At 51.1% G+C, this 20,271-nt stretch overlaps 8 protein-coding genes across 8 annotated transcripts; 5 read left to right on the top strand and 3 right to left on the bottom strand.

Annotated features, from left to right (window-relative positions):
* The first annotated feature begins 14 nt into the window (after nucleotides 1-14).
* Nucleotides 15-1,320, top strand: COCSADRAFT_41742 (uncharacterized protein). Its single transcript, XM_007707379.1, has one exon. The coding sequence runs from the start codon at nucleotides 115-117 to the stop codon at nucleotides 1,129-1,131; it is 1,017 nt and encodes a 338-aa protein (XP_007705569.1). The 5' UTR covers nucleotides 15-114; the 3' UTR covers nucleotides 1,132-1,320.
* Nucleotides 1,321-3,688: 2,368 nt separating this feature from the next.
* On the top strand, nucleotides 3,689-4,522 carry COCSADRAFT_103258 (uncharacterized protein; the record flags this gene model as incomplete). Its single annotated transcript, XM_007707518.1, has 1 exon — nucleotides 3,689-4,522. One exon carries the CDS (start codon nucleotides 3,689-3,691, stop codon nucleotides 4,520-4,522), a length of 834 nt encoding a protein of 277 aa, XP_007705708.1.
* A 256-nt stretch (nucleotides 4,523-4,778) lies between these two features.
* Nucleotides 4,779-6,060, bottom strand: COCSADRAFT_41740 (uncharacterized protein). Its single transcript, XM_007707378.1, has 4 exons — nucleotides 5,704-6,060; nucleotides 5,607-5,642; nucleotides 5,353-5,468; nucleotides 4,779-5,281 (listed from the first exon to the last, which is right to left on the bottom strand). The coding sequence occupies exons 1-4, from the start codon at nucleotides 5,744-5,746 to the stop codon at nucleotides 5,228-5,230; spliced, it is 249 nt and encodes an 82-aa protein (XP_007705568.1). The 5' UTR covers nucleotides 5,747-6,060; the 3' UTR covers nucleotides 4,779-5,227.
* A 226-nt stretch (nucleotides 6,061-6,286) lies between these two features.
* COCSADRAFT_41738 (uncharacterized protein) lies at nucleotides 6,287-7,715 on the top strand. Its single transcript, XM_007707377.1, has 4 exons — nucleotides 6,287-6,412; nucleotides 6,508-6,820; nucleotides 6,964-7,027; nucleotides 7,083-7,715. The coding sequence occupies exons 1-4, from the start codon at nucleotides 6,375-6,377 to the stop codon at nucleotides 7,445-7,447; spliced, it is 780 nt and encodes a 259-aa protein (XP_007705567.1). The 5' UTR covers nucleotides 6,287-6,374; the 3' UTR covers nucleotides 7,448-7,715.
* A 223-nt stretch (nucleotides 7,716-7,938) lies between these two features.
* On the top strand, nucleotides 7,939-10,832 carry COCSADRAFT_154219 (uncharacterized protein). Its single transcript, XM_007707517.1, has 3 exons — nucleotides 7,939-9,196; nucleotides 9,256-9,453; nucleotides 9,502-10,832. The coding sequence occupies exons 1-3, from the start codon at nucleotides 8,227-8,229 to the stop codon at nucleotides 10,770-10,772; spliced, it is 2,439 nt and encodes an 812-aa protein (XP_007705707.1). The 5' UTR covers nucleotides 7,939-8,226; the 3' UTR covers nucleotides 10,773-10,832.
* A 331-nt stretch (nucleotides 10,833-11,163) lies between these two features.
* On the bottom strand, nucleotides 11,164-12,376 carry COCSADRAFT_154217 (uncharacterized protein; the record flags this gene model as incomplete). Its single annotated transcript, XM_007707516.1, has 2 exons — nucleotides 11,164-12,183; nucleotides 12,259-12,376. 2 exons carry the CDS (start codon nucleotides 12,374-12,376, stop codon nucleotides 11,222-11,224), a joined length of 1,080 nt encoding a protein of 359 aa, XP_007705706.1. The 3' UTR covers nucleotides 11,164-11,221.
* A 628-nt stretch (nucleotides 12,377-13,004) lies between these two features.
* Nucleotides 13,005-14,849, top strand: COCSADRAFT_129177 (uncharacterized protein). Its single transcript, XM_007707515.1, has 2 exons — nucleotides 13,005-13,220; nucleotides 13,291-14,849. Exons 1-2 carry the CDS (start codon nucleotides 13,161-13,163, stop codon nucleotides 14,758-14,760), a joined length of 1,530 nt encoding a protein of 509 aa, XP_007705705.1. The 5' UTR covers nucleotides 13,005-13,160; the 3' UTR covers nucleotides 14,761-14,849.
* A 502-nt stretch (nucleotides 14,850-15,351) lies between these two features.
* On the bottom strand, nucleotides 15,352-19,907 carry COCSADRAFT_176435 (uncharacterized protein; the record flags this gene model as incomplete). Its single annotated transcript, XM_007707514.1, has 4 exons — nucleotides 15,352-15,456; nucleotides 15,607-18,604; nucleotide 19,009; nucleotides 19,082-19,907. The coding sequence occupies 4 exons, from the start codon at nucleotides 19,905-19,907 to the stop codon at nucleotides 15,352-15,354; spliced, it is 3,930 nt and encodes a 1,309-aa protein (XP_007705704.1).
* Nucleotides 19,908-20,271: the final 364 nt, after the last annotated feature.

Genomic DNA, 20,271 nt, shown 5'->3' with positions numbered 1-20,271 from the left:
AAACGTGAGAAAAACACTTCTCGCTGTATTCTTAGTTGTACTGTCTGTCTGGTACAGTGGTAAGGCACGATAACAGTACTACGGCTGCCTAAAGCCACCTGACTGACAGTAAACATGGAAAGGACACCCGATGATAAGGCACATAAGGGGGAGTCCGCTGCAAACACCAATTCTTGCCATACCCTTCAAACTCTCTCCTCTGTACAATCGCAGCCAACAGTCTTGACACCGACATCGATATCTCAGCTGGGCGCGGTCCAACAAGATCACGCAAAGCGCAAGGCTCAACACGTCTCTACTACATCACAGAAACGCTCCAAAATGAGGCCTTCAGCGACTTTCAATACTGGAAAAGACTCCGCTGAGGCCAGGAGCCAGCTCATTGTTCGCTTCTACGATCCAGATATCAAAGCCAAAGATGCGAAAAATCGCACGCTAGAGGAAATCCTGTCATGGCCGGATTCCCAGCTTGAGTCCTCACACAACTACATTCAGATGCTATTTCCATTGCCAGAGGGCTCCATGTTTAACTGGGATGCACCTGTTATTGATCTTGCGGTTATGCAAGCATTCTGTTCGCGAAGTGAGCTTCGCCATCAGCTGCGTCGGAGCTTTGAGCGCATGCTCAAGTTCTACGGCTTCCGGGTGCCGACGAAACCGGAGAACGAGTCGAAGAAAGATGTTGTTTCTGAAGTTACTCAGACTGACGTAAATACGAACTCCCCCAACAATGCAGATACCTCTGCATCCGGGGTCAAGGCCACCCCAGAAGCGTCCACCTTCCCACCTGGAGCACACCAAAACATTTCGATCTCGAATCCGCTACCGTACCGCATTGTTCGCGCCCCTAACTGGCCCAAACAATTCCAGAACTGGGCCGGCTTATTTGACCACAACCACCTCCGCATCACGCGCATCCTCCGCTGTCTTCGCGTGCTGGGTCTCCAGAAAGAATGCGATGCCTTTTTCAAGGCTCTGGAACATGCATTCCATGACCCCGAGACCAGGATCAGTGAGAAGTCTATGGGTTTTTGGCGGTTGGCTGTTATGCGCCCATTGCAGTGGGCGCCCGATGGTCAGAAGTGCAAGTGGCTGGAGGCCTGGCAGCAGGAGCAAGAGAGTGAAAAGTGAGCAGATATAGCGACTTTTATGAAGGAAACTCTGTCACTGTGGACGGAAATGCAAATCAGGTTACGTGAAGACGGGTAGATTACAGGGTTGACGCGATACCGTCTAGCGTCGTGTAAGGTAGTACTAGTAAAACTTCACGACAAGACTTCTCATGGGTGCTTGGTTCGAGATAGCAATCAGAATATATCAATCATTCTTCATTACATTCTCTGTTGCAAGCCATTGGTGACATATGTAAGCCACACGGCTTTGTAAGCCCAGCACCTCATTAAATCGCCACGTGGCGGCGTAGTGAACAACGGTTCTTTGGAAGGTCCCGACACTCACACACACATCCTCTGTGATCACTTCAATCCCCTTTGCACGCCACGGGTGTGTAATCTAACCTTTTTCTTTTGATAGACGCTCCCGAGGATATTCAGATGCCATAATTACATTGCGCAAGATCTGCCTCTACAGCTCCACTCAATTCTCAATGCATACACTTTCCGAAGCAGTCGCAAGCACTGACCTTGAAACTCTGTCATCATCTTGGGCCTTTGACCCGGAGCAGCCGCGCCGTACAAAGCAGATTCAAAGAGAATCTTAAGAGTCCTTTTCGAGTGGTAGAGGAAGTCTTCGTCATCTCATGGTCATCTGGTCTCCAAGCTCTGTCTCTGTGGCTGGGGGAAGTATAAGACCTAGCTTACAGAAGAGTAGTTCAGCCACAACCAACCCCACTTGCTCGTATATCTCACGTATGCATGGTACTCAGTCTAGAATCACCTACCAACAAGGGACTATGATAATAAAAAAGCCTCATTTTTGATTTTAATGGCAAACTTAGCACAGCCACGACGGAAAAGGGTCCGAGCATTCTCATGATTATTACGGAATATTTTTCGCGTGTTTCTGTAGTTCTCCGATAACTGTAGTTTCGGGTGGGGTTGCTACTAAATCAATAGTACTACGTAGATCGACAGTGCTAAAATCCGGCTGCTACCAACAGTTGAGCACCACGAGTGCAGCATCATCTCGGGCCGCTCGGACCGTACATGACCCTAATTCTGCATGCTCTTAGCCTCTTCCCGACCCGAACGTATTCCCAAGAGCATGGGTATGCACATCCGCGTCAGAAGACTTGACATGACCACATACAGTCATCGCAGAAGCGTGTGATCACACCGCCACACCAGGATGAGCACGAAATCATGAGTTGCGGTAGAGAATCCATGTGCAGGGCGTGCTTATGGTGCCAGCGTGAGATGTTGGGTGGAGGGTACGGAGAGCGCCCGAGCAAGTAACGTCACAGCCAAGACAAAGGCTTGATTACGAGGATTCCTACGCTTCCTCCTAAGAACAGTACTCCGCTCTTGGCAACTAATGTGACGCCCACGAACTTCCCAAGTGGAATTTTCTCAAGTAAAAGACGGTTATAAGCTTTTCTGATGTGCTTATACAGCTAGCCAAGCACATCTTGCACGCTGGTCACAGCCGTCTTCCTCCCTTGGCATCTGTATCGAGGTCGGATGGCCGGCACTACAATCGATGCACCGTCTCGGCTCCGAGTTTTGGGAAATTTACTTTCTTGCTGAGAGGAGCTCACCACTAAACCTGTTGCATGGAGGCGGGTCAGTGAACAGGTCTAGAGCTTGCCGCTGGGCCTGATATTCACAGTCTGCGCACGCCGGAAGCTCAGACCATGAGTCAGAGGGTGTATTGTCAAAGATTCCTAGAAGAGACAAGTGTCTTGTCCACTGACTGGTCTGACAATTGCTCAGATTTCAAGTATGTTGAAGCAATCCAAGCCCGGGCCACGAAGGCTTAGTTCAAAGCACTGACTACCAACTGGAGTAAGATGTATTGATTCATCGTCATATCGCGGAGATAATGTTGTGTATCCCTTTTTGTTCGTCACTCATTTCGGATATATGGAGTTAAGGATGCTGTAGAGGTTACGTTGGCATACACCAAGGTGCTAAATCTCTATCATGATCTTCAACAGGATTGATGCATACCAAGAACAACCAAGGCATCCTTTAGATTTCGAAAACTGTGCACCAAGGCATGGCGAGCCATTTATAAGCGATCGTCAACAACCAACGCTTATTGATGCCCACGATACATGTCGTTATGGAGCGCCTACACCCAAATCCCATGGTCTAGTGACCTCCCTCGCCCATCTTCAACTGAATAAGGGAAAGCATGGTGAACCTGATGATGTGTCCTCCTCCACCATGATGATTAGTACAACGGGGAATCTACCAGATTTGGAGACTTGTTCAGGTATTCGTGGATGAGAGGTGCAAGTTGGTGTGGATTCTGTAATCAGCTGTGGCTTGACAAGGCATACGCCTTCCCTGTGACGACACTTAGGAAGAAAAATGCTAGCTCTTAAGGAGCATATCCGAAAGGCAAGAGGTGAGGATAAAAGGGTGACCTTCTCCAGCTTCAGATATCCCACCACACTCTTCACCTCTCTATCAATCACTACAACAATCTCTCATCCCAACATCAACACAAGATGCTCACCCTTCCCATCCTCTCCCTCCTGGTGGCAGCCGCGACCGCTTCTCCAATGAGAGAAGTCCGCCAGCCCGCCACAAAGCGCCTCATCAACCCCGACACCGTCAACGCCCTCACGGCCGAACAACTCACCACGCAACGCAACGCACTCCTCCTGGCCCAATCCGAGACTGCCCGCGAAGCCATCCTCTTCCCGAACGCCCCCAACGCCGCAAACGACACCTTCCAATTCATCAACAACACGGTGACCCCCCCAACCGGCGGCTCTATCTTCCTCTCCACGGTGAACAACTTCCCCGCCCTCGCATCTACAGGCCTCGCCGCCGCCGTCGGCTTCGTCAACCCCTGCGGCCTCAACACCCCGCACTGGCACCCGCGCTCCAATGAATTCCTCACCGTCGTCCAGGGAAAGCTACTCGGCGCCATCCTCCTCGAAAACGACTCGGGCTTCGGCCACGTCGTCGGCGGCGCTCCCCCCGTCATCGGTCCTTATACGCAAATCGAAACCACACTCTCCAATTACACCGGCATGCTCTTCCCCAAGGGTCTCGTCCATTGGCAATTCAATCCAGAGTGCGAACCCGCTGTTTTCGTCGCTGGGTTCGATAACGCCGACCCTGGCCGCGTGGAAGCTGCCCGGGGTTTCTTTTCTGCGACCCCCGACGAGGTGCTTGAGGCGAGTGCGGGATACTCTGAGTTTTTGACCCCTCAGCAGATTGCGGGGTTGAGGCCTACGCTCACCAGTGATTTTACGGAGATTGTGGAGAGTTGTGCGAAGAGGTGCGGTATTCCTTATAAGGCGGAGTCTGAGCCTTCGGCTAGTTCGTCGGCTTATCACCCTTCGGGTACTGCGTCGGCTTATCCTGCGGCTTCTAGTGGGTACTAGGGTTGAGGTGATGAACTGAGGCCTTTGTGAACTGGTAGAGGAGGAGGGGGCGGTGGTGATGGTGGTGGCAGCAATAGCAGCGGTAGTATAGAATGTCGGTTAGATGGGAGGAATGGATATAGATCAGGGGATTTCATTTGTTATACATAGACTGTTGTTTGGATTTTGTACCTAGAATTCTGCTAGCGATAGCGATATGAAATTCACACTCGTTTTAATAGATGACTTTGACATTGCAAAGATTGTTTACTAAGAAGTTCCTTGAAATTAACTTGACAGCGAAGGAGTTTCCGGCGAAGGTAGTGACGGCAAGATAGCTGACTAGTCCTATGGCTTTTGAAGACACTGGTGGTCTTTGCATCATGTGTCGCCAGTAGGAACATGAGAGACTGCCGAACAATAGGCCTGACTGCCACTATTAGTGTTTCAGCACTGGATCATTCATGTATCGCTCGTAGACGTCTAGCAATACCGTATTACCGCCACAACTCTTGTTTTGCCAAACACACCCTATGCAGGAGCTGGTTAGTACAAACACAAAACTTGAACACAAAGACAAGATAAACCCGTATAAATCCCTTGGATAGTTTCCGATAGTACTTCTTTCGCATTCAATGTACACACCGCACCGCTCCAACAGCAATGCGATTTGATCCCTTCCCACCTCCTTCATATCTCTTCTTTTCCTCCAGATGTCTCCTCCACTTAAAACTCAGAGATAGTATCTCCCCTTCGCTTACCACGCATATCCCACCTTCCCTATTCAAATCATTAGCTTCCCTTTCTTCCTATTTCCACATTCCATGCCATGCATGCATCTTCAAACTCACCTCAGCCCAGTATCCCGCGGCGCCCAGCAGACCAGGTACCAATGCAACATATGCGAATGTGATCCAGGCTGTTCGTCGTGTCCAGCGGAAGTACTTGTGGCGGTTCGTGGTCATGGCTAGGTCGCTACGTTAGTAAATGCGATTGAGCCGCCCCATTGACGGCGGTTAAGCTGGTGTTATGTTTTCCGAGACTTCGGTAAAGTTGGATAGGAGTGCGTGGTCGGATTGGAGGGGTCCAAGGGGGCTAAACGTACTGGCCCATTTGATGATGGCGGGATCCGCGTGGATCACTGGGTGTGGTCGTTAGTTCAATTGCGTCTTTCACACGCGGTTTTTGGGGTATATACGCACTGCCGTGGTTGTGGCCGGCCATCCGGCGGAGTGTAGGCTGCATGATTGTGGAGTTTGCGCGGTGTGGAGAGGGGCGCGATGAGTGAGGTTGTTGGTTTGGAGAGGTGCGCTTGCGATGAGGTCGGCGGGTGCGGCGAGGGCCGTGATGTCTTGGCGTTTTTGGATTGTACCAGCGAGAGGATTGATGCGATTCCACGCTGATAATCGCTATTGGAGAATTACACAATAATTAGAGAATGTAAATAGAAGGTAATCTACTGCATTGCGCATCAGATATCTGGAAGACCGTTACTATAGCTATGGCGACGAACTTGTGCTGCATGCTCTGAGCGACTCTGTCGTCACAGCTCCAAGTCTTGCCCATCGCATATTTCTGTGCACATACGATGCTTTAAAAACAATGCTCTTGTATAGAACTATAGTTTCTATCGCATCGTCGGAACATACAAGATCCGATACAGACGACGCTTCTCGGGCGGGGAGTCTACCCTTGGTGGGCTGAGCGCCGAAGCTTGTGACGAAATCACAGCGAGCTTGTGGACAAGCCTCGGTGATAATATGCGACGAACCTTATAAACATCCACAACTTCCGCTCAAAGTTTCAGTCTGCCCTACCCTAAGACCTTAATAATTGCAAACCTATATCTTCCCCATAAACCGTAATCGCAGCAATGTCGAACCAGCAAGGTGCAACCATCACAGTTCATTGGTGCGTGTAGAATATGCCCCAGCGCAATTCCCTTCCGCATCGCCAAACACAATGCATCATGTGATTTAAAGAGTTCCTGTCTAATTGTACTACAGGCTGAACAAGTCGCGCGGCCAGCGCATTGTGTGGCTACTCGAGGAGCTCAATCTCGAATACAACATCAAGGTCTACAAGCGCGGTGCCAACAGGCGCGCAGGTCCTGAGCTAAAAGCCGTCCATCCCTTGGGAAAATCCCCAGTGGTTACCATTAGGCCGGCAAATTCGGAAAAGGATATCGTCATTGCCGAGAGTGAGACCATTATGGAGTACATTTGCGACCATTTTGGAAAGCAGTTGGTTCCTGCGAGGTACCCCGAGGGCCAGGAGGGCGTGCTTGGCGCAGAGACGGAAGAGTGGATGAGGTACAAAGTGCGTTACTTGCTGTCGGATTTTCTTGGTATCTTGTTATGGAAAAGAGGCTCAGAGGGGTTGGTGTATCCAGGTGCCTCTGCCTCTTCTCCTGCAACTCTTTCACGTGACTTGTACGAGTATGATAACTGACCACTTCGCAGTTCCTCATGGATTTCACTGAAGGTAGTCTATTCACAGTCCTGATTGCTGCTATCCTCAGTGGTAGTAAGTCTCCGTCGAACATACATCTCTCCCACGTTGTTTTATTGACACCATGTAGGTATCAAGAACGCTCCCGTTCCCTTCTTCCTCAAGCCCATCACTGGTGGCGTTGCCGCCAAAGTCGACGACTCCTTTGTAAACCCAGAGTTGAAGACGCACTTCGATTTCTTGGAAGACTATCTCATCAGGTCTCCCTCGAAAGGAGAATTTTTCTGTGGTTCCAGCCTTACCGCAGCGGATATCATGATCCACTTTGCGCTTGAGGGAGCCTGCCAACGCGTGCCTTTGAGTGATACAAACTACCCCACTCTATACAAGTACATGAGGAGATTACAGCAGATGGATTCGTACAAGAGAGCGGCCAAGAAAGTCGAAGATGCCAGCGAGGAGAAGTATGTGCCGTTTAGCGATGCCAAGTTTTAATAGAGTTGAAGCTGTATGGGAAGAAAGGCGGGATGAAATGAGAACAGGGTCCCGGCTACTGTTTGATCTGCAGATGCATGGTTTCTTATACAGTCACATGCCGTACATTTAATAGTTTACGCCGTGGCGTGATTATATCCGCTATGGACAGTACACACATGGTCATGATTTGTGATTTCAAGCTGCAGCTTTGTCGCTAAACGCACCCGACATGAAGGTGAGATCACACTTGGAGGTAACACAGCAGAATCTCACGTCAGCACGTGCAACCCCTTCTACCAACCGTCCGTATCACCTGCGATCTAGAGACCAGTCAGCTTTAGCCTCACATCACTGCATGATGAAGATGGATATTTGGGGGCGAATTTGAGCCGCCCAGGCAAAGGTCAGTGATGTGCAGCGACATTGACTCGCGCGAGCGGCTGGCGGGTAGGCCGAAGAGCAAGGTAATGATTACGCGCAGATGGCTGAGGCGCCTTGCTGGCGCGCAACAGCGTTGTTATATATCCGCAACGTTGCTCGTTGCTCGTGGATCGTACTGCTCTTCCTCCAGCGTTCGCTCAAATCGCTCGGCCGGCCGTCGTCGAAATCAACGCCCGTTCCAACCCCAGTCCGAATCCAGTACTGTCTCCGCGAGCTGCTCATCACCAAGATCTTACTCAGCTCTCCCTCAGCGACTCAAGACCCCCGGTTTTCCAGCGCCTTGAGTTGATTCCAGCACCTAGGCTACCTGTCGCCCGACACGACGTACGAGGCGATTGTCAGGGTGTGGTTAGCCAATGTCTGACCGGTCGCGCGCAACCTCTCGGGACTTTGTATTTCAAACTTCTGACCAAGCAGGTGGAGCATCGCAGCCGTATCCACAACAGTCGTACAACAGCTACAACGCGGATCAAGACACAGGTACAGCCGAGACTGCAAGCCAAGCCCCGGTCTATGACGCCTCGACAACCTATCGCGACTATGTTGCGCAACAACACCAGGTAGCGCAGGGCCAGTTTGCAGGCTTCAACTTTAGTTCTCAGGCGCCTGCAGCATGGGACTGGACAAACTCGCTCGACTTCACCGACTTCACCAACCAGTATGAACCTCAGGGTGAGCTGGTCCAAGAGTTCCAGGGTCAAGCAAATTCGACCAACGATTTCAGCATCCCGCTCCCCGTCACCAATGGTGACTCTGCATATCCGCCTTTTCAGCAACCCCCAAGCGCGTCGTCTCCACCACCACCAAATGCTACGCAAACCCAGATCCCATTGTCTCCGCCGCCCCCGCCTCCTCGATCGCAGCAACAGCAACAGCAGAGACCGGTAGTGCAGACAGGCATGAAGCGCAAGCTCGATTCCGAGCCATCTTCAGCCGTATCGCAGGCTGGTGGTGCAGCTGCAGAGAACCCATCGAAGCGCATAAACAAGTCACGTCAGTCGTCAGATGCGTCGGCTGCGTCGCCCGTTATACAGGCACCAGTCGACACACATGCAGCGGCGACGACCACGACGACGCGTAGCACAGCCCCTCCCGTACCGAACGAAACTGCATCGCAACCGGCGCCGCGAGAAAACACACAAGTTGAGCGGCGCAAGGAGCAGAATAAGGGCACAGGGCCGCAAGGCAGGGTCATTGACGTTTCGACGCCGAGGAAGATACAAGATGCACCCACCGGAGTAGACATGTTGCCCGCAGGCAAGGTATTTCCCATACAGATTGGCTCGGAGCTATTCAGATTGTCTGGAGCCTCGCTCTCATCGGATGGTAAGCATGTGCCGAAACTGAAAGAAGCAGCCAAAGCCGGTCAGCTAAGACTACTAGAGCACCTTCATACTTTTCCCATTTTTTCGGCCAGCAACTACACGATAACGGGGGTCGCGCTGGTGACGTGAGGACCTTGTATATCGACCGTGATCCACAGACATTCCGTGACATTGCGCTGCATCTACAGGGCTATCACATCACTCCGAAAGATGGCGAGCATTTTGTCAAGTTGTATGCTGATGCGCAGTTCTATTCCTGTAAGCTAATCTACGAAAAGCACAAAGGCTGGGAGCTGACTGTAGTAGTACCTCGACTTACTAAACAGCTGTTCGGCACTGATATATTTGTCCGTATAGGAGGGACTCCTTTTCAGATACCGCGCGACCTCTTCTCTGCTCCAGGCGACAGTCCCAATTTCTTCTCTCTTGGATTCGCGCATTTCTTCTTGACACCCGCAGAAGCATTTCCTGGATTGGATCGTGATGCGCTACTCCGTCCGCCATCCATCAAGCCACCCTCAGTGCCGAATAGAAACGGAGAGACTTTCAACGAGCTGATACAGATACTACAAGGATACAATGTCGAGATTCGAAACAGTGAACACCGATCTAAACTCCTCAGAGACGCACGTTATTTCCATCTCAAAGGGCTTGAGCAAAAGCTGATACCATGTGAAATCTCGTTCAATGTGCGGCGCCAGCAGTCCGAAATTCTGGTGCGGCTCGAAGACATTCGTCCGTCAGGTGTTTCCTTTATCCCTGATAAAACAGCATCGGGCGACTCTGATTCTGGATCGGTCCATGGTGGCCATTCAATCAGTGCGTCCCCAGTCCCACAGCCTGTTGGCAAAGTCGACAGTCCTGCACCGTCAAACGCAAGCAGCAGCGCTGTCACGCGAGCAGGCTACGTGTCATACGCGCGTCCATATACGGATGACCATGCAAATAGTAATATCTTGGTTCTTGAGATTTCCTCAACTGAATCGACATCGTTGTTTTTGCCATGGTCCGCCCCCAAGGCTTCACGGACGGGTCCACTGGAAGTTGACTTTCGAGCCACGTTCCACAACTCGACACTTGCACGTGTTACGTCCCTGTTCTCCGTTGTAGCTTCAAAAATGGGTCTGCCAGCCACGCAACCTCTGGGGCTCATGCATCTGCAGTCTGGCGGGGGTGTTGCGGCGCAACCAGTTAGCCCGGCTAATTCTGGCGTGAGCGATCGCCGCGTTCGCGTGCGCCTCGAGACTGACTGTGCCCTGGAGATCGACGGTGCTCCCGCAGAGCTCGGCGTGGATGACAATACTGGCTGCCTTGGTATCCGCCGGGCAAACTACAACGGTACATGGCTGTGGGGCGGTGATAAATCAGATTCCGAATCTTCGTATCTTCGAGCCGACGAACGGGATTTAGAGGTGGAATGGACACTAAAACGCGCACACTGGCGCATCCGCGTCGAGCCTCTTGCTCCCGATGCAGACGATGATGTGCGGCGCATGCAAGTCATACTGTGTGGCGTGCGACTAGAGGTGTTTACGGCCGAACGGGCTCGTAATGCTTCACGGAGGTTTTTGACCTAGGAGACTGTACAAAGGGTGTACCCTGTAAATATATACGAATGACACTATCTATTCTCCCACATATGACCATACTCGAGATTGTGACTGTTGGATTGATTGCCAGTTGAGTGGCCAATCGCGAATCACTGCTGTTGTAGTATTTCTCTCTAAATGCTAGTTTTCAAAGATATTGTCCAATACTTAGTCAATTTTCCTGATGTTGATACGAAGAGACGGGGTTAGAAGGCTGTTATTCGATAATGCAACTGTCATAGTAAATGTACAGATCGTACCAATGAAAAATCATGAAAGTTTCTGGATGCAAATCTAGACTGGCTAAGTTCAATCTCTAAGTTTCTAAAAACAGCGATTAATGAATCTGCAACATAAAGAAAAAGGAATTGTTCCAAGCATTCTATACCTTTAGTGTCATTTCACAAATCCGCCCCACTCAGTATAGTTTCTTCTTCTCATTTGCGCTCTACCCTAGGATTAGGCTCTGGAGTCCCGGGTGTCAATGGACTCGTACTATCTTTTCTTGATGCATCGGGAGACCACCTTTCCGCATCACCCAGGCGGTCTGATGTGAGGCCTGCGGAACCAGGGTTGCGCATACCGGCTTCGAGTTGCTTCTGGTAACTGACTTGGCGTAGGCGCTGGGCCTCACGCGGTGTAAGGTGTAGATAGATTTCGACGCCGAGAGCATGTAGTGCAAATGCGAGCCAGACTGCCATACCGAATGCAATGTTCAGCGCAGCACCAGTATTCGCCCTGTCTCCGGATCCAATAGTTGCTGCTACGGCAGACACAGCGTCTAGGTTTGAGCCGTCGACAAAGGCAGAGCATGCGGGATACGAAGCAACGAGATCTATGCCGTCTTCGATGGTAGCCGAAATCTTCGCGCAAGGCCACACAGTGTAGTACCCGCTGTTCTTGATAATCTGTGCCGAGATAATCATGATGATGCGAGTCGTGATGATACAGCCAGCATAGAACCAACCTCGAAGCATCCAGGCGCGATGCTGCTCAATTTGCAGCTTCTTGACATTGATATAGCTGATAATAAAGCAGCCCAGGGTGGTGACACCCAGCGCACCGAGCGAGCTCTGGACATCGAGACCACCGCCAAATGCATGTCGGATAATCATCAGGGCACCGACGAGACTGATCAGGTACAGCAGCAAAGAAGCGTATCCGCCAATTCGATGAAGAATGAGCCAGCGGTGTCGGATAAATGGCGTGAATTGCAGCACGGCAATTATGCCTGCGGGCAGGATGCCGCCAAGATGCAACAGGATACCCACTTTAAACCTGTTGAAGTTGAGGTAGTAGTAGCATTCTCCTGGCGCGGCGCTATTTCCCGTCGAACTCGGCCCGTCGGCGGGACAAAACTTGCTCGAGAAGGCAAGGTATTGTAGGCGTGCTAGCGAAACTGTGGCACATGTGTTGGAAATTTTGAAACTCAAGGCCAGCTTAGGTGATGGGAGAAGGGGAACGAGTAACTTACAACCAAGGAGCGCACCCCCGAATACAAAGTACAACCAGAAGTTGTACGTCTTTGTGAAACCGAGTGGATTCACGATTTTGCGAGCAAAAGTGCTCGAGGAAGGTTGTTTAGCGACCATGTTGATATATTTGCACAAACAACAGAGGGAAGAAAGTGATGAAGATGGTGAAGAAGAAGGTCTTATTGTAGTAGCAAGGGAGTTGCTTGATATCTAAATTTCTAATTTTCCTTTCTCGTGCGATGGCCCACTATATGTTATATCCTACACAACTGTTTCGAGATCAACGTAATGATACCCCCTTTTCGAGACGATTGTGCACGTAACACTCAAGGAAGAGCGCCAAGGGTCCAGTGGCCGCAGCATGTAAGTATAATGCTTTGTGCACTGCCTTAGAAGCGGTGGGCTCATTACAACCGCAAAGAGTAGATTCTGCGACAGCACTGGAGCCCGATCAGAGGTCTTTTACAGCGATCGTCGGAGTATATATTTACGCGCCCCACAGGCGGGCTGCAGGGTAACGGGTCACTACAACGGTGGGACGGAGATCTTGGCGTTCCGCTTTGAGGACGTTGATTGGTTGCGCATATTGGACCAGAAGAAGATAAGAGTGAATTTGCGTGATTGGACGGGAAAGCTGATAAAGCGGGTCGTCTTATGACTAAGGTACCTTATTCGGGCCTCGCGGATTCTCATCATCGTCATAGACATGTTCACACCAATGGGTAAGCTGCTTTGCTGTCAACCTAATTCAACCAATGTACCCTTGCTGGCGATTAAAGGAAGCATGCCATCCGATTCTGCAAAGGGAACATTCTGCGCTGGCCTTGCGCGTTAACCTGTTTGTTGACTAAGTAGGTAGTCGGCGTACACGCGCCTCTTCTTTCTCCACACTCAGATCGCCATGGTCGGGGTTCCAGGGCGCTCCAAGGGATGTGTTGATTGTAGGAAGAGGAAAAAAGGTGTAAGTTGAAAGCCCAGTTCTCGAGAGAGAGTAGTAGTCAGGGCCCTGCGGCTGATGTTCACTCCTCTAGTGCGACCTAGTTCAGCCTGAATGCGGCCAGTGTAAGGGACGTGGGATAAAATGTGGAGGTTATGACTCTGATCGCATCTTCATCTACCAACAAGGCGCGCTAAGTCGGGTTGCCGCACTCAAAACAGACAGATGTGCGACCGTCAAGACATCGCCAACCCAGCCAGATCTGCATGACCACCAGGTGGTGCATCATTCAAAGTCCACCTTTGCTGTACAACGATGCGACGCACGTCCCACCCCTGTGAACTTGATGCTCCCCCAGGGCCTTACCAAAATGGCCTACAGCGAGAGGACCGTTGCTGCATTTCTGGAAATGTACAGTCCTGCAGGCAAAATACGTAACACCAATGTCGACGCAAGGGAACTGTTTAATTTGCTACCTTTGCTTAGTACACGTGATGAGGCACTGCAGATGGCTACCCTGGCCGTCGGCATGACGCAACTGGGGATTACCACAGGGAACGAAAGCCTTACCAGGCATGGAAGGACGCTATACGGCAAGGCACTCAAGGAAACGGCAATGGCGTTGCGGAATCCTGCTAGAGCAAGCAGCAAATCACTGCTCATTGTGCCTCGCATCATGGGCCTTTTTGACATGCTATATGGCGCTGAGCCTGACTCGTCTAATCAAGCTAAGAGCTGGCTCAGCCATGCGGAAGGTGAACTAGCTATGATCATCAGCCGGGGACCTGAGGCGTTTGCTGTCGATGATGCAGCCCACATGTTCTTTACCACTTCCAGATACCGACTCCTGGGACCCGCAATACGCGCCCGGAAGCCGACCATCTTCGATGCACAGGACTGGAAAACGCTACCTTGGAAAGGAAGAACAAAATCATACGAAGATGCCCTCATGGACATCATGTGCGGCATACCAGAGCTCCTCTGGTCAGTCGACAAACTCCAATTCACCTCCCTAGACACCATCGAAAAAGAAAAACTCAAACTCCACACCCTCTCTAAATGCTGGACCATGCATTTCCAACTCGAAAACTGGAAATCCGCGGACCCAGACTCCATCTACACCCCTACCTTTGTAGATCTATATACCATACTCTCCTTCCCAAACATTGACATCGCCTGCCTCACCGTCCGCTACTGGCTCATCTGCCTTTTCCTCTACTCCTCGCTCGACATCGCCTCAGGCATAGACCCAGCAACTGACTACTCCCTCTCGCACCCGGACCGCCCGCATCCGCGTCCCTTTGCCCGCATGATCACCCGCTCAGTCGATTACTTCATGCAAGAAAAGTTCGGCGTCACAGGACTAAGCGCCATGTGGTTTCCCCTCGGCAACACACTCTTCTACATGAACCGCAACCGCGATGCCGACGAAGCCTACATCATCTCGGTGATGAAGGCGTGGGAGCGCCCCAAGCTACCCAGTGCAATGAGGGAGTTCCTCAAGAGCTTCCGTATGACGGTGGATTTGAGGACGCTTTCTGCGCGGCCCTTGTGTGAACTTTGAGTTAAACTGCATACATCTGATTATGTGCTTGATACCCAGTTTTTTTCTTTTATATATAACTACAAACAAACAAAAAACTTGTTTTAGATCCGAAGCTCCTAGAAGAATGGGTATCATGGATGCCCCCAGGAACACACAACCCGCCTTCCCCCTAACACGCAAACCACCCAGATCCTATTGAACACAAGGGCTACTTACATAAGGTAACCATACAAGTGTAAAACTAGCCCTACACCCGCCACTACTACTTATCCGCCAAGCCTCATCAAAACTTACCGGGTATTCCGTCTCCGTCGGGCTAACTATTGCTCCGCTTCGCAAATCGCAGAAGGGGGGTAAACCCTGCCCAAAGTTACAATCAGCAACCTTATTGTGTTCGCCTCCCCTCCCCGTTTTTTTTTGCGGGTTCAGCATGGCGGTGAATTTACTTGGCATGGTACGATATACAAGGAAGAGAAGAGTGTTGACGTGTGTGATTTTGGGGGGGTATCGAGGAGATCGAGGATGAGCGGGTTGAAAGGAGGGGTTACGTGGCTTTTGCTGGGTAGGGAGAGGATGGGGAGAGATATAAGAAGGGGATTTCGTGTCGTGCTAGTTAGAGGGGTTGTCTTTGCTTGAGGGCGAAGAAGAGGATGAGGGAGATGGCACGATGAGCGTTAGAAAGGAAAGAAGACATGAGTCACTAGAGGTACAAATCTCATTTGGACGAGAGAGAAGAGTTGTCATTCGATCATTACGTCGCAAAATTCTATCCTCTATCACCACAAGGGACTCTTGCAACACCCTCCCCTAATTGTTCCTCACACTCTTCTCCTTCTTCCCTTTCTGCGCCTGCTTCGTCTTAACCTTCTTCTTATTCCTCTTTTGCCCCTCACCATCACTCTCACTCGCCCTCTTCCCACTACCCTTCCCCTCACTCGCCTCCCCATCCACAGTCTCACCCTCCGCCTCCGCCTCCTTAAGCAACAGCGTATTCAATGCATCAGTGAAATACTGTAACTCGCAGATATCGCCGATGCGCACGCGCATGTAGTCGAACGCAATGGCGACTTTGAGGTCGTTGTTGCGGATCTTGACTACTTGCTCCATTTTGGCGAGCGACGAGGACTGGCACTGGAGGGTGGGGATAGGTTTTGCGGTGTCGCGCGAGGGTGGGGCGATAGTGGGATGGATGTCCATGTTATCTGCGTTGTCGAGGGTGGGATCGACTTCGTCGTCGTTTTCGGCAGGGTCTTCGGTGGTTTTTGACGGTTCGAGGAGGGGATCTTCTTGCTCGCCGTCTGTGACGGTTTGTAGGACGGGAATCTTTTGGTAGCGCTGGCTGAAGTGGGTGAGGACGACTGCTTTGGCGTTCATTTTTGCGCCGATGCCCAGGGCTTCGGAAGTGGTCGAATGCTTCTTTGCTTTGGCATCGCCCAAGAGCGCATCGTCAAATGTTGCTTCGTGGATGAGTACAGTTGTGTTTGTGCCAATCTTTGAAAAGTGGAAGCTTGGTCTGCAGTCGCCTGAGTAGCTGACTTTGAGCGGCTCGACAGCTTTGGGGTCCGAGGGTGAGCGAGGAAAGGTGATTGAGACGGCCATGGAGCCATGGCAATGCGCTACGTTCGCAGTCTGAATATCCTCGAAACCAAAGAACTTCTCATACAATGATCTGTGCACTTCTGGGTTTTTTGGTTTCTCCTTGCCGAACGAGTTCATGATCGAGAGTCGAGAAGAGCTGCCCTGTTCATTGGCAGTGATTTGCAATGGCAAGATGCGACTGTATCCGAAATCTTCGATCGCAGAATACTCATGCAGCCATTGAAGCATACCATTGTGTGATATGACGGATAGACCATAAGCGCTGATGTCAATGCCGCCCACAGTAGTGCCGAGTGGTTGCAGGTTTGGCACACTGTTGTGCACTACTTGGTACCAGGCCCGGATCACGGCAGCTGTCCCCAGATGATGGTCAGCGTGCAAGTGGCTGATCCAGATCACTCTCAGATTCTTGAGAACATCGATGAGTTCCTCATGGGGAAAAACTCTCGCAAGCTGTCCGAGCGTGTTCTCGCCGCAGTCAAACAAGTAGTTGCCAATGCCGGGTACCCGAACCAAAGTCGCAGAAACATTGCGGTACTTTGATGGTAGGGCCGAGCCCGTACCAAGCGTAATAACTTCTGTATCTGGACGCGCCAGGAGCTGTCTCCATTTGTTCATGTCCTCGCGATTGGATTGCACTACTTTCTGAGCTTCCTGGGCCAACTCAAGTACCTCGGGCGCCGTGTCTCGTCTTGCCGCTTCATCGTCAAAAGGCCTCGAGATCGAGTCTTTTTTCATGGTAAATCTTGGCATAAGTGCAAAGGTCAACCCTCGGTCAGCAGCAATAACACCCTTTGGCAGCTCAGATGATGCAGACTGGCCGGCTCTGTAGATACTCTTCTGAGGGACGCTAGTATTGTCAAACACGGGTGTGGAGTATCTAGCAGGATCTACTTGTCCAAGACGCGTAGCTTGAATGGCAACCGAGTCATTAGTCATACGATTAGGCGCAGTATCTATAGACGATATGACATGTTCCACGTCACTCAATTTCTTCATGAACTCTGTTAGAGTTGGGTGGCCTGCCACGCCCGGGCCAAGCATCCAGACGATAGCTCCGATACCCTTCATGACTTCTGGCGAGTTGAGCTCCTCTCGTTGAACAAGACTGTCAACATAATCGACCGAGGGAACATCAAGAATAGCAATTCCTTGACCAGGCCTATCCGCACCCATGACTTGTTCCGGTGTGACCCACTCTCCATTAGCATTTTGGACTGATATGCCTTTGGAAAGCTGGCCAAATTGTGGCCCTGGGGTGATGCCCAACTCCTTCGCACGCGCAACATCGAATTGTCCGCGGGTAGGGTGCGCTCGCACAATGTACGACACGCACTCTGAAACAGGCTTAGTTGGCGGGAGAGCCAGAATCTGGGCGCCAGGCCAAGGTGTCCGTGTCCACACTGTGATATCGGGCAGAGGTTCTGACCCTCCTGGCTTCGGCCCATTGTAAGGCTCATAGCTGTGAGTTTTCGGGGTACGAACAAACATAGCGGCTGGCATTTTCACTTCCGAGATGTGTTGCTCGACAAGAGTGTCGAAGCTCCAGTTGGAATCAAACATGAACTTGATGGTCGCGGTCCGTATCTTATCGTATCTGACCTCACGAGCTTCTGGAGTTTCGTTTTCTGGGGCCTGGAAGTCCTTAAAGGTGTTCAGATGCGTGTCAAAGTGTCGTCGCCGTTCCTCTATTTCGGCTTCTGCTTGTGCATCTGGTTGGGAACCAGCTGGAGAGACCGACATGGCCCAGACATTGATGTTGGAGTCTTGCCATGTGGGAATTATGACGCCATTCTCATCCTTAGCCGGTGACTGGTTTGTGTACTCGGTAGCAACAATGGGTATGCCTTTCCGAAAGATGAACCTCCGGCATGTGCCCAGTGTGTGCTTCAGGTTGGGGGGACCGTATACGTCAAAATGCGGTTTCGACGGTATTTCGGCCTTCCTGCCTCGCTCCTGGGCCAGTCGGAAGGTTTCCATGGAGGTGGTGTAGGAGCTGGTGCTCGCGTCAGCCAATGTGAGCATCATGCCAATGAGCCCGCCCATATTCTTCCATTCAGCCCTGCCAGTGAGGAAGAAATCCTGTGCCTTCAACAAGCGCGTTCCCTGTTGCACCATTGCACGCTGCGTGCCCTCTGCCATGCTGCCAAAGACATAGTGTTTGGTTGCCGTGCGCAGCACAAGCGCAGTACCTGGGCTGTCGGCCGTCGGCGTAGTGATGATTTCAACGCTGCAGGACATGTTTTTTGAATTCTCCCTCAGGCTACTACTATCCGCAAGTGGTCTGCCTTTCGCATCGACGGGTTCGGGTGACTTAGAGGGCGGTAGGAGGAGAGGCTGGAATCGAAATTCCGCCTGGGGTCGAATGTATGATTTCAAGAAGCGGACATGGATCGTGGCGGCCGTAACACGACCGAGAGCGCTTAGTCTGGAAGCCAATTTGAAGGTGATGGAAGCTGGCACAAAAATGCGTGCGCAAAGTCATTGCAGAACTTCTGCGTCACTTTTTTGGCCATGGGTCCGTGCGAGCAAGATCAAGCGGTCCTGTTCCGCGATCCGATCCCTGTCATCACTACCACCCCGCCATGCCGCGATATATTCATGATCTGGGTATCATCTTTCATTGTAATTCGGAACTAACTGATTATCCATATCCTTCACCCATACTCTAGTCATGTCCTTTTTCTCGATCCTCATGCCTTCTTCCTGAGCGCTCCCCCGTCAACTGTGATGTCCTGACCAGTCACGAAGCCTGCCTCAATCAGATACAGCGCGGCATCAGCAATGTCCTTTGGTCTACCCGCTCTATTCGTTGGGTGATCTGAAATATCCTTTTCGCTGATCTGACTGGCCCAATCTGTCCCCTTCTCGTCGCCCTCCTTGCTCTCATGTGCCACCTTGATGCGACCGGGCGCGATGAGATTAACCCTGATACCTAGATGCCCCAGACTGATTGCCATTGAGTGCATCAGTCCAATCAGACCAGACTTGCTTGATGCATATCCCTCCTGGTTGGGATCCGACTGGTGTGCGCGGAATGAGCCAATGTGTATGATACACGGTCCTGCAGGGCTGGAGTTGTTTGCATTCTGCATGTGTGCCCCCTCTTCGACATCTGAGGCTCGTGCCTTCATGTAAGGAACACATGCTTGACTCATGGCAAATGGAGCAGTGAGATTGGTATCGATGTACGCCTGCCACTCATCAATCGTTGAGGGGTCTTCCATCGTCTTGCCGTCTTTCCACTGAGGACTAGCGATGCCGCCGTTGTTGATGAGAACATCGATACGATCGTTGAAGAAGCTGGCGGCTTCCTTGACTTTGGCCCGGATTTCATTCACGTTCCGAAGGTCGCAGATGGCGTATCCTAGTCTACCGTCCGCGTAGTACTGCTGAAGGTGGACTTTGCATGTATGGTCGAGTTCCTCCTCGTCAATGTCGAAGACGTAGGCGTGGTGACCAGCCTCAAGCATCATCCTGGTCAGTGCTCGGCCAATGCCTCGAGCCCCACCAGAAATGATAATGTTCTTGTACAAGGGTGCTACCGGTGCCTGAGACGACGCCATTTTGAAGTATGGAGATGGTTTTGTGTCTAGATAGAGACCTTGTCTGCATCACTGACTGAGGTTTTGATGTTTCCACTGTTTCTGCCAGTACGTTGATCTGACGTCACGCCTCAACACATTGTTTATCATCGCTGTACCTCGATGCGGAGGCAAGAACGTCTATTAGCGTTCCGCTGCTTTTTCTGCATTCCAGTATCACTTATTTTCACAAATCCATCGATCTTTCCAGGATACGGAAATCTTGTCGTTTTCTTGTCGCATACATGCTACCACGAGACAAAAATTGGAGTGAGATGGCCCTCCTCACCATATCCACTTTTTCTCGGTTACATATTTTGTTTTAGAATAAATTGAAGACCTTACT

The sequence above is a fragment of the Bipolaris sorokiniana genome (genome assembly GCF_000338995.1).
Source record: "Bipolaris sorokiniana ND90Pr unplaced genomic scaffold COCSAscaffold_19, whole genome shotgun sequence".
Classification (NCBI taxonomy): domain Eukaryota; kingdom Fungi; phylum Ascomycota; class Dothideomycetes; order Pleosporales; family Pleosporaceae; genus Bipolaris; species Bipolaris sorokiniana.
The sequence above is the reverse complement of the archived record's forward strand: the minus strand, read 5'-3'. Positions and strand labels throughout refer to the sequence as shown.

What these genes read in the sequence shown, in the direction of transcription:
- COCSADRAFT_41742 (XM_007707379.1), top strand. Translation starts at nt 115, where the DNA reads ATGGAAAGGACACCCGATGATAAGGCACATAAGGGGGAGTCCGCTGCA.
- COCSADRAFT_41740 (XM_007707378.1), bottom strand. Translation starts at nt 5,746, where the DNA reads ATGCAGCCTACACTCCGCCGGATGGCCGGCCACAACCACGGCA. An exon ending in GGCCGGCCACAACCACGGCA is followed by an intron (nt 5,643 to 5,703) that starts GTGCGTATATAC and finishes GACCACACCCAG; the next exon opens with TGATCCACGCGGATCCCGCC. An exon ending in CGCCATCATCAAATGGGCCA is followed by an intron (nt 5,469 to 5,606) that starts GTACGTTTAGCC and finishes GTAGCGACCTAG; the next exon opens with CCATGACCACGAACCGCCAC.
- COCSADRAFT_41738 (XM_007707377.1), top strand. Translation starts at nt 6,375, where the DNA reads ATGTCGAACCAGCAAGGTGCAACCATCACAGTTCATTG. An exon ending in AAGAGTGGATGAGGTACAAA is followed by an intron (nt 6,821 to 6,963) that starts GTGCGTTACTTG and finishes ACCACTTCGCAG; the next exon opens with TTCCTCATGGATTTCACTGA. An exon ending in TGCTGCTATCCTCAGTGGTA is followed by an intron (nt 7,028 to 7,082) that starts GTAAGTCTCCGT and finishes GACACCATGTAG; the next exon opens with GTATCAAGAACGCTCCCGTT.
- COCSADRAFT_154219 (XM_007707517.1), top strand. Translation starts at nt 8,227, where the DNA reads ATGTCTGACCGGTCGCGCGCAACCTCTCGGGACTTTGTATTTCAAACT. An exon ending in AGCCTCGCTCTCATCGGATG is followed by an intron (nt 9,197 to 9,255) that starts GTAAGCATGTGC and finishes AGACTACTAGAG; the next exon opens with CACCTTCATACTTTTCCCAT. An exon ending in TGATGCGCAGTTCTATTCCT is followed by an intron (nt 9,454 to 9,501) that starts GTAAGCTAATCT and finishes TGACTGTAGTAG; the next exon opens with TACCTCGACTTACTAAACAG.
- COCSADRAFT_129177 (XM_007707515.1), top strand. Translation starts at nt 13,161, where the DNA reads ATGGTCGGGGTTCCAGGGCGCTCCAAGGGATGTGTTGATTGTAGGAAG. An exon ending in GTAGGAAGAGGAAAAAAGGT is followed by an intron (nt 13,221 to 13,290) that starts GTAAGTTGAAAG and finishes TCACTCCTCTAG; the next exon opens with TGCGACCTAGTTCAGCCTGA.